Here is a 12,051-nt window from a genome sequence, read left to right as displayed (position 1 = left end):
CTCACTGGGTACAGTGACTCTGGGCACTGACTCTCACTGGGTACAGTGTCCCTGGGCACTGACTCTCACTGGGTACAGTGACTCTGGGCACGGACTCTCACTGGGTACAGTGACTCTGGGCACTGACTCTCACTGGGTACAGTGTCCCTGGGCACTGACTCTCACTGGGTACAGTGACTCTGGGCACTGACTCTCACTGGGTACAGTGTCCCTGGGCACTGACTCTCACTGGGTACAGTGTCCATGGGCACTGACTCTCACTGGGTAGTGTCCCTTAGCACTGTCCCTCACTGGGTACAGGATCTATGGGCACTGACTCTCACTGGGTACAGTGACTCTGGGCACTGACTCTCACTGGGTACAGTGACTCTGGGCACTGACTCTCACTGGGTACAGTGTCCATGGGCACTGACTCTCACTGGGTACAGTGTCCATGGGCACTGACTCTCACTGGGTAGTGTCCCTTAGCACTGTCCCTCACTGGGTACAGGATCTATGGGCACTGACTCTCACTGGGTACAGTGTCCCTGGGCACTGACTCTCACTGGGTACAGTGTCCCTGGGCACTGACTCTCACTGGGTACAGTGTCTCTGGGCACTGACTCTCACTGGGTACAGTGTCCCTGGGCACTGACTCTCACTGGGTACAGTGACTCTGGGCACTGACTCTCACTGGGTACAGTTTTCCTGGGCACTTACTCTCACTGGGTACAGTGACTCTGGGCACTGACTCTCACTGGGTACAGTGACTCTGGGCACTTACTCTCACTGGGTACAGTGACTCTGGGCACTGACTCTCACTGGGTACAGTGACTCTGGGCACTGACTCTCACTGGGTACAGTGTTCCTGGGCACTTACTCTCACTGGGTACAGTGACTCTGGTCACTGACTCTCACTGGGTACAGTGACTCTGGGCACTGACTCTCACTGGGTACAGTGTCCCTGGGCACTGACTCTCACTGGGTACAGTGTCCATGGGCACTGACTCTCACTGGGTAGTGTCCCTTAGCACTGTCCCTCACTGGGTACAGGATCTATGGGCACTGACTCTCACTGGGTACAGTGTCCCTGGGCACTGACTCTCACTGGGTACAGTATCCCTGGGAACTGACTCTCACTGGGTACAGTGTCCCTGGGCACTGACTCTCACTGGGTACAGTGTCCCTGGGCACTGACTCTCACTGGGTACAGTGACTCTGGGCACTGACTCTCACTGGGTACAGTGACTCTGGGCACTGACTCTCACTGGGTACAGTGACTCTGGGCACTGACTCTCACTGGGTACAGTGTCCCTGGGCACTGACTCTCACTGGGTACAGTGACTCTGGGCACGGACTCTCACTGGGTACAGTGACTCTGGGCACTGACTCTCACTGGGTACAGTGTCCCTGGGCACTGACTCTCACTGGGTACAGTGACTCTGGGCACTGACTCTCACTGGGTACAGTGTCCCTGGGCACTGACTCTCACTGGGTACAGTGTCCATGGGCACTGACTCTCACTGGGTAGTGTCCCTTAGCACTGTCCCTCACTGGGTACAGGATCTATGGGCACTGACTCTCACTGGGTACAGTGACTCTGGGCACTGACTCTCACTGGGTACAGTGACTCTGGGCACTGACTCTCACTGGGTACAGTGTCCATGGGCACTGACTCTCACTGGGTACAGTGTCCATGGGCACTGACTCTCACTGGGTAGTGTCCCTTAGCACTGTCCCTCACTGGGTACAGGATCTATGGGCACTGACTCTCACTGGGTACAGTGTCCCTGGGCACTGACTCTCACTGGGTACAGTGTCCATGGGCACTGACTCTCACTGGGTAGTGTCCCTTAGCACTGTCCCTCACTGGGTACAGGATCTATGGGCACTGACTCTCACTGGGTACAGTGTCCATGGGCACTGACTCTCACTGGGTAGTGTCCCTTAGCACTGTCCCTCACTGGGTACAGGATCTATGGGCACTGTCTTATTGGATTGGATTGGATTGGATTTGTTTATTGTCACGTGTACCGAGGTACAGTGAAAAGTATTTTTCTGCGAGCAGCTCAACAGATCATTAAGTACATGAGAAGAAAAGGGAATAATAGAAAATACATAATAGGGCAACACAACATACACAATGTAACTACATAAGCACTGGCATCGGATGAAGCATACAGGGTGCAGTGTTAATGAGGTCTGTCCATAAGAGGGTCATTTAGGAGTCTGGTAACAACAGGGAAGAAGCTGTTTTTGAGTCTGTTCGTGCGTGTTCTCAGACTTTTGTATCTCCTACCCGATGGAAGAAGTTGGAAGAGTGAGTAAGCCGGGTGGGGGGGGATCTTTGATTATACTGCCCGCTTTCCCCAGGCAGCGGGAGGTGTAGATGGAGTCAATGGATGGGAGGCAGGTTTGTGTGATGGACTGGGCGGTGTTCACGACTCTCTGAGGTTTCTTGCGGTCCTGGGCCGAGCAGGGGTACAGAGTCCATGGGCACTGACCCTCCACACAGTTGGGCCTCTGAAGGGGCAATTAGCGATGAAAATGTATTATCTGAACCGTTGTAGATTAAGAATGCCCATGGACTGAAACCTGTTTCCCTCTCTCCTCCTCACCCCCTTCCAGGTCTGGTCAAGCAGTTTCCTGCGGGATGTGTTCCTGGGACAGGTCACCATCGCCGCGGAACAGAACCAGAGCGGCTCCAGCTGCGCCCTGCAGCTTCTGGATAAATCCAACAAGCAACGCAAACCAGGCTCTCTCCTCATCGAAGTGTCTTCCAGTGATGACCTGACTGCCCTGTGACGCACTGTGCCAGCAGGAAAGACTATCGCGTTTGCACAGCCCGACCCCTCTTCCCAATCCAGGGGAGGGGGGAGGGGGTGGGGACAAGGGAGAGGAAGGGGATTTGACGGGATTGAGACTGGAGGGTCTTTCCTCCCTCAAACGACTGGGAGATGCCTGAGCGGGTCCCAAGGTCGATACCTGCTTGGCAAGCGATTGACCGTCACCCTCTGACCCCTGTCAAATGGCTGGGGGGTCTTGTTATTGTGCGTTGAAGTGGGATTCGATGGGGCGGTGTTGGGAAGGGGGGAGGGAGGAGGGTTCGGCGGGGGGCCGTGACGCATCTTCCCGCTGAACCTGGACTCACGGGCGAGGAACGCGCCTGCAGAGGATGGTGCCCATATCTGTGCTCTCTCAGGAGCGAGGAGATTTGAATTTGGAGAGACATCCCTTCTATTTCCGTTGGATTTCTGTCACCGTGAATGTTGGACTCCATCTGGAATATTTAGGAGCACCTCCCCCCCCCCCCCCCCCACACACACACACACACACATACACACACACACAAGTCCCCCCACCTCCCCTCCCATTCTGCCATCTCTTCGAAACACTGAGAGCCGGCGCGTGCTGAATGTGCCGTGCTAGTATAACTTCAGTCCACAGTGTTTAAACGCCCTCCCTCCACTCCTTGTGGAACCCTGACTGAGGGGCCCCCTTTGCCCACAAAGGCAGCTGTGTCGCCATCAGATGGGATGACGAGCCAGGCGCTGCTCGGTCAGTCGTCCTCGGTGCGTCCATTAGATGGGGCAGGTGAGCCTTGGTTCAGGCCTTCCTCCTCCTCAGCTATAGGGGGCAACAGATCTCCAGTCAAGAGTGAACCTGCATCTCTCCAGCATCTATCCTGTCCGAAGGAGCTAACCATCGTCCCTTCACACTCAAATCGTTATATCCTGGGGGTTACCATTGATCAGAAACTGAACTGGACCCAGCCATATAAATACTGTGGTTACCAGAGCAGGTCAGAGGCTGGGAATCCTGCGGAGAGTAACTCACCTCCTGACCCCCCCCCCCCCCCCCCCCGCCCCCCAAAGGCCCTTCCACCATCTACAAGGCACAAGTCAGGAGTGTGATGGAATACTCTCCACTTGCCTGGATGAGCGCAGCTCCAACAACACTCAAGAAGCTCAACACCATCCAGGACAAAGCAGCCCCGCTTGATTGGCTCCCCCTTCCACAAACATTCACTCCCTCCCCCACCGACGCACAGCGGCAGCCGTACGGTCTACATGCTGCACTGTCAGAGGGTCAGTACTGAGGGAGTGCCGCACTGTCAGAGGGTCAGTACTGAGGGAGTGCCGCACTGTCAGAGGGTCATTACTGAGGGATTGCCGTACTGTCAGAGGGTCAGTACTGAGGGAGTGCCGCACTGTCAGAGGGTCAGTACTGAGGGAGTGCTGCACTGTCAGAGAGTCAGTACTGAGGGAGTGCTGCACTGTCAGAGAGTCAGTACTGAGGGAGTGCCGCACTGTTAGAGGGTCAGTACTGAGGGAGTGCCGCACTGTCAGAGGGTCAGTGCTGAGGGAGTGCCGCACTGTCAGAGGGTCAGTACTGAGGGAGTGCCGCACTGTCAGAGGGTCAGTACTGAGGGAGTGCTGCACTGTCAGAGGGTCAGTACTGAGGGAGTGCTGCACTGTCAGAGGGTCAGTACTGAGGGAGTGCCGCACTGTCAGAGGGTCAGTACTGAGGGAGTGCCGCTCTGTCAGCGGGTCAGTACTGAGGGGGTGCTGCACTGTCAGAGGGTCAGTACTGAGGGAGTGCTGCACTGTCAGAGGGCCAGTACTGAGGGACAGTGCGGCACTCCCTCAGTACTGAGCCTCCAACAGTGCGGCACTCCCTCAGTACTGACCCTCCAACAGTGCGGCACTCCCTCAGTACTGACCCGCTGACAGAGCGGCACTCCCTCAGTACTGACCCTCTGACAGTGCGGCACTCCCTCAGTACTGACCCTCTGACAGTGCAGCACTCCCTCAGTACTGACCCTCTGACAGTGCAGCACTCCCTCAGTACTGACCCTCTGACAGTGCGGCACTCCCTCAGTACTGACCCTCTGACAGCGCGGCACTCCCTCAGTACTGACCCTCTGACAGTGCAGCACTCCCTCAGTACTGAGCCTCCAACAGTGCGGCACTCCCTCAGTACCTCTGCATTGAGGTCTTTGTTTCCGTTGGATCTTTTTTGGGGGGTTGCCCTCAATCTCGTGTCTTCTCTAATATTCCTTTCCATAGCTGTTTATTTCTTCTTGTGGTTTCCCTTTAATTGTGTTTCTACTTTAAACATGGGCCTTGTGGTGAACCACTGTAATGTGAGATGTAAGGTAGGACCTGCACTACAGGTTCGCCGGTAGCTCCTGCCGGCTGGCTCCGCCCAGGGAGAACTGTATAAATATGCACGACCTCCAGTGCCCTGCCATTTCGCCAGCTGCAGCAGGAGGCCACGCATCTGACTGTAATAAAGCCACAGTTGTCCCCAACTTTAGTCTTTGTGCAATTGATCGTGCATCAATTTATTAGTCAGATTTTCCACCGAATGGATATCCGAATTAAGCCCGATCGCCTGCAGCTGGATCCGCACTCGCCCGACGCCAGGAAAGACTTTACTCACTGGCGAGCATGTTTTGAGGCTTACATCAACGCGGCGGACCCCGCGCCCACGGAGGCTCAGAAGATAAACGTCCTGTCCACCAGACTGAGCTCCAGCGCGTTCCCGTTGATCCAAGACGCCACGACTTACACACAAGCAATGGAACTCCTTAAGGAACACTGCGCACAGAAGGCGAACACGCTCTTCGCCAGGCACGTACTCGCCACCCGCTCGCAACTACCTGGTGAGTCCATCGAAGACTTCTGGCGGGCCCTAATTCCACTCGTCCGGGACTGTGACTGTCAGGCCGTCACGGCCGCCGAACACGCGAATCTCCTCATGCGCGATGCCTTCGTGACGGGGATTGCGTCGGACCGCATCCAAGAACGATTGCTGTAAGGGGCCACGCTCGAACTGGCGGAGACGAAAACCTTGGCGCTCTCCATGACGGTCGCATCCCATAATGTACAATCGTACCCCTCCCGCCGCGCTGTCCACCCTTCTGCCCCTTCCTACCCCTCCTGGACCCCGCCGATGACCTCCTCAGCCGGGGCACTGCCTTCGCGATCCGCGCACCCCGGGGGTCCCCCATTGCTACTTCTGCGGTCAGCAGAAGCACCCCCGCCAACACTGCCCGGCCCGCACTGCAGTTTGAATTCCACCCGGTGCCCTGGTGGCATTTGAACCTGTGTCGCCAAGGCCTGGGCCTTCGGGTTGCCTGCCCAATGACTTTGCCACTACGCCAACAGGCGGTGAAATGTTTCAAGGTTTCGGAGGTGCGGAGGGGGAAAAGCACCCCAATGCTGCAAGTGACGGAAATATTGTAGGCCACGTTGATGTTCTTCGCTCAGTTGCCAAATCTGGATAACGGGGCACCCTGAAGGGGTCCCGGGACACACGGTGGACGCACATTCCCGTCCCCACTCTGCGTTTTTGCAATGAAGGAAACAAAATAATATTTTTAACAGCATCTCGAGCCCAATCTCTTTCATTTGTTACCTTCCACCATTCGAATGGGAAATGGTTAGCCTGTGACGAGAGGTACTCTGGCAAGTCTTCAGCGATACCACACTTTGGGAAGAATGTTTCTTTTATTAATTCTTTCACGGCATGTGGACGCCACTGGGCGAGGTCGGAATTTTTTGGCCTTCCCTAATTTCCCTTGAACCATATGATTCGCTCGGCCATTTCGGAGGGCAGTCTAAGAGTCAACCCCATTGGCCGTGGGGTCTGGAGCCACATGTCGGCCAGGCCGGGGTAAGGACGGCAGACTTCCCTCCTTAAAGCGACAGTAGTGAGCCAGATGGGTTTGTACAATAATCAATGATATTTGCCCTGGTCTCCATCACTCAGAGTAGCTTTCAATTCCAGATTTTATTGGTTGAATTTACATTCCACCAGCTGCCGCGGTGGGATTTGAGCCCATGTTCCGCCACCCCCCCCTTCTCCTCACCACATTAGCCTGGGTGGGGCCTCTGCTATCGAGTCCAGAAACATTACCGCTGGCCACCGACACCGCTCGCCTGACCAGAGGCAAAACCAGGCAGCAAAGATGAAGCTACTCACTGGGGCAGGTCGCAAACCCCTCTCCAAAAAGCAGAAACAATCGACAGCTGGAGCGTCCATCAAGCCAATAACCTGGCGGGGGGAGGGGGGGGGGCGACGCTCAAACTATCACTGCCTGTCCAACACAGCCCAGGGTTTCTCCCTCACCAATCCCTGAGCTCCGATTGGATATTTTGGGTGGAATTCTCTGGCCGTTCGCTGGCGCACGGATCCATTGGTGCCATCGGCAACGTACCCCCGCGGTGTACGGCTCCAGTCTCCAGATCATCGGCAACGCACCCCCGCGGTGCACGGCTCCAGTCTCCAGATCACACTGGGAGCACCGTGTACAGTCCCAGTCTACATATCACACTGGGAGCGCTGTGTACAGTCCCAGTCTACATATCACACTGGGAGCACCGTGTACAGTCCCAGTCTCCATATCACACTGGGAGCACTGTGTACAGTTCCAGTCCCCATATCACACTGGGAGGACTGTGTACAGTTCCATTCTCCATATCACACTGGCAGCACTGTGTACAGTTCCAGTCTCCATATCACATTCGGAGCACTGTGCACAGTTCCAGTCTCCATATCACACTGGGAGCACCGTGTACAGTCCCAGTCTACATATCACACTGGGAGCACCGTGTACAGTCCCAGTCTCCATATCACACTGGGAGCACTGTGTACAGTTCCAGTCTCCCTATCACACAGGGAGCACTGTGTACAGTTCCAGTCACCATATCACACTGGGAGCACTGTGTACAGTTCCAGTCTCCATGTCACACTGGGAGCACTGTGTACAGTTCCAGTCTCCATATCACACTGGGAGCACTGTGTACAGTTCCAGTCTCCATATCACACTGGGAGCACTGTGTACAGTCCCAGTCTCCATATCACACTGGGAGCACTGTGCACAGCCCCAGTCTCCATATCACACTGGGAGCATTGTGTACAGACCCAGTCTCCATATCACACTGGGAGCACTGTGTACAGTCCCAGTGTCCATATCACACTGGGAGCACTGTCTACAGTCCTAGTCTCCATATCACACTGGGAGCACTGTGTACAGTTCCAGTCCCCATATCACACTGGGAGGACTGTGTACAGTTCCAGTCTCCATATCACACTGGCAGCACTGTGCACAGTTCCAGTCTCCATATCACACTGGGAGTACTGTGTACAGTCCCAGTGTCCATATCACACTGGGAGCACTGTGTACAGACCCAGTCTCCATATCACACTGGGAGCACTGTGTACAGTCCCAGTGTCCATATCACACTGGGAGCACTGTGTACAGTCCCAGTGTCCATATCACACTGGGAGCGCTGTGTACAGATCCAGTGTCCATATCACACTGGGAGCGCTGTGTACGGTTCCAGTCTCCATATCACACTGTGAGCACTGTGTACAGTCCCATTGTCCAGATCACACTGGGAGCACTGTGTACAGTTCCAGTGTCCATATCACACTGGGAGCACTGTGTACAGTTCCAGTGTCCATATCACACTGGGAGCGCTGTGTACGGTTCCAGTGTCCATATCACACCGTGAGCACTGTGTACAGTCCCAGTGTCCATATCACACTGGGAGCATTGTGTACAGTCCCAGTGTCCATATCACACTGGGAGCACTGTGTACAGTCCCAGTGTCCATATCACACTGGGAGCGCTGTGTACAGTTCCAGTGTCCATATCACACTGGGAGCGCTGTGTACGGTTCCAGTCTCCATATCACACTGTGAGCACTGTGTACAGTCCCAGTGTCCATATCACACTGGGAGCACTGTGTACAGTTCCAGTGTCCATATCACACTGGGAGCACTGTGTACAGTCCCAGTCTCCATATTACACTGGGAGCACTGCGTACGGTTCCAGTCTCCATATCACACTGGGAGCACTGTGTATCGTTCCAATCTCCATATCACACTGGGAGAACTCTGTACGGTTCCAGTCTCCATATCACACTGTGAGCACTGTGTACAGTCCCAGTGTCCATATAACACTGGGAGCACTGTGTACAGTCCCAGTCTCCATATTACACTGGGCGCACTGTGTACAGTTCCTGTCTCCATATCACACTGGGAGCACTGTGTACAGTCCCAGTGTCCATATCACACTATGAGCGCTGTGTACCGTTCCAGTCTCCATATCACACTGTGAGAACTGTGTACAGTCCCAGTCTCCATATTACACTGGGAGCACTGTGTACAGTTCCAGTCTCCACATCACACTGGGAGCACTGTGCACAGTTCCAGTCTCCATATCACACTGGGAGCACTGTGTACAGTTCCAGTCTCCATATCACACTGTGAGCACTGTGTACGGTTCCAGTCTCATATTACACTGGGAGCACTGCGTACGGTTCCAGTCTCCATATCACACTGGGAGTACTGTGTATTGCTCCAATCTCCATATCACACTGGGAGTACTCTGTACGGTTCCAGTCTCCAAATCACACTGGGAGCACTGTGTACAGTTCCAGTCTCCGTATCGCACTGGGAGAACTGTGTACAGTTCCAGTCTCCATATCACGCTGGGAGCACTGTGTACGGTTCCAGTCTCCATATCACCTGGGAGCACTGTGTATGGTTCCAGTCTCCATATCACACCTGGATCACTGTGTATGGTTCCAGTCTCCATATCATACTGGGAGCACTGCGTACAGTTCCATTCTCCATATCACACTGGGAGCACTGTGTACAGTTGCAGTCTCCATATCACACTGGGAGCACTGTGTACAGTCCCAGTCCCCATTTCACGCTTGGGGCACTGTGTACAGTCCCAGTCTCCATATCACACTGGGAGCACCGTGTACAGTCCCAGTCTCCATATCACACTGGGAGCACGGTGTACAGTTCCAGTGTCCATATCACACTGAGAGTACTGAGCACAGTTCGAGTCTCCGTATCACACTGGGAGCACCGTGTACAGTCCCAGTCTCCATATCACACTGGGAGCACTGTGCACAGTTCCAGTCTCCATACCACACTGGGAGCACTGTGCACAGTTCCACTCTCCATATCTCACTGGGAGCACTGTGTACGGTTCCAGTCTCCATATCACACTGGGAGCACTGTGTATCGTTCCAGTCTCCATATCACACTGGGAGTACTCTGTACGGTTCCAGTCTCCAAATCACACTGGGAGCACTGTGTACAGTCCCAGTCTCCATATCACACTGGGAGCACTGTGTACAGTTCCAGTCTCCATATCGCACTGGGAGAACTGTGTACAGTTCCAGTCTCCATATCACACTGGGAGCACTGTGTACGGTTCCAGTCTCCATATCATTTGGGAGCACTGTGTACGGTTCCAGTCTCCATATCACACTGGGATCACTGTGTACGGTTCCAGTCTCCATATCATACTGGGAGCACTGTGTACAGTTCCATTCTCCATATCACACTGGGAGCGCTGTGTACGGTTCCAGTCTGCATATCACACTGTGAGCACTGTGTACAGTCCCAGTCCCCATTTCACGCTGGGGGCACTGTGTACAGTCCCAGTCTCCATATCACACTGGGAGCACCGTGTACTGTCCCAGTCTCCATATCACACTGGGAGCACTGTGTACAGTTCCAGTGTCCATATCACACTGAGAGTACTGTGCACAGTTTGAGTCTCCGTATCACACTGGGAGCATTGTGTACAGTTCCACTCTCCATATCACACTGGGAGCACCGTGTACAGTCCCAGTCTCCATATTACACTGGGCGCACTGTGTACAGTTCCTGTCTCCATATCACACAGGGAGCACTGTGTACAGTCCCAGTGTCCATATCACACTGGGAGCGCTTTGTACGGTTCCAGTCTCCATATCACACTGTGAGCACTGTGTACAGTCCCAGTGTCCATATCACACTGGGAGCACTGTGTACAGTCCCAGTCTCCATATTACACTGGGAGCACTGTGTACAGTTCCAGTCTCCATATCACACTGGGAGCACTGTGTGCGGTTCCAGTCTCCATATCACACTGGGAGCACTGTGTACGGTTCCAGTCTCCATATCACACTGGGAGTACTGTGTACAGTTCCAGTCTCCATATCGCACTGGGAGCGCTGTGTACAGTTCCTGTCTCCATATCACACTGGGAGCACTGTGTACAGTTCCAGTCTCCATATCACACTGGGAGCACTGTGTACGGTTCCAGTCTACAATCACACTGGGAGCACTGTGTACAGTTCCAGTCTCCATATCACACTGGGAGCACTGTGTACGGTTCCAGTCTCCATATTACACTGTGAGTACTGCGTACGGTTCCAGTCTCCATATCACACTGGGAGCACTGTGTATCGTACCAGTCTCCATATCACACTGGGAGTACTCTGTACGGTTCCAGTCTCCAAATCACACTGGGAGCACTGTGTACAGTCCCAGTCTCCATATCACACTGGGAGCACTGTGTACAGTTCCAGTCTCCATATCGCACTGGGAGAACTGTGTACAGTTTCAGTCTCCATATCACGCTGGGAGCACTGTGTACGGTTCCAGTCTCCATATCACACTGGGAATCACTGTGTACAGTTCCAGTCTCCATATCACACTGGGAGCACTGTGTACAGTTCCAGTGTCCATATCACACTGGGAGCACCGTGTACAGTCCCAGTCTCCATATATCACACTGGGAGCACGGTGTACAGTTCCAGTGTCCATATCACACTGAGAGTACTGAGCACAGTTCGAGTCTCCGCATCACACTGGGAGCACTGTGTACAGTTCCAGTCTCCATATCACATTGGGAGCACCGTGTACAGTCCCAGTCTCCATATCACACTGGGAGCACTGTGCACAGTTCCAGTCTCCATATCACACTGGGAGCACTGTGCACAGTTCCAGTCTCCATATCACACTGGGAGCACTGTGTACGGTTCCAGTCTCCATATCACACTGGGAGCAATGTGTATCGTTCCAGTCTCCATATCACACTGGGAGCACTCTGTACAGTTCCAGTCTCCATATCACACTGGGAGCACTGTGTACAGTTCCAGTCTCCATATCACACTGGGAATCACTGTGTACAGTTCCAGTCTCCATGTCACACTTGGTGCACTGTGTACAGTTCCAGTCTCCATATCACACTGGGAGCACTGTGTACAG

The 12,051-nt window shown here is 54.1% G+C and overlaps 1 protein-coding gene across 1 annotated transcript in view; it reads left to right on the top strand.

The window, feature by feature from the left end:
• The window catches only part of LOC140404689 (calpain-5-like), a 92,323-nt gene extending 88,486 nt beyond the window's left edge, over positions 1-3,837 (top strand). The window contains 1 exon segment of the mRNA XM_072493350.1: positions 2,608-3,837. Within this exon segment, the coding sequence (XP_072349451.1) occupies positions 2,608-2,784 (177 nt within the window). The 3' untranslated portion in view covers positions 2,785-3,837.
• Positions 3,838-12,051: the final 8,214 nt, after the last annotated feature.

This window comes from Scyliorhinus torazame, chromosome 31 (genome assembly GCF_047496885.1).
Source record: "Scyliorhinus torazame isolate Kashiwa2021f chromosome 31, sScyTor2.1, whole genome shotgun sequence".
NCBI classification, from domain to species: Eukaryota; Metazoa; Chordata; class Chondrichthyes; order Carcharhiniformes; family Scyliorhinidae; genus Scyliorhinus; species Scyliorhinus torazame.
This window is presented reverse-complemented; position numbering and strand designations above follow the sequence as displayed.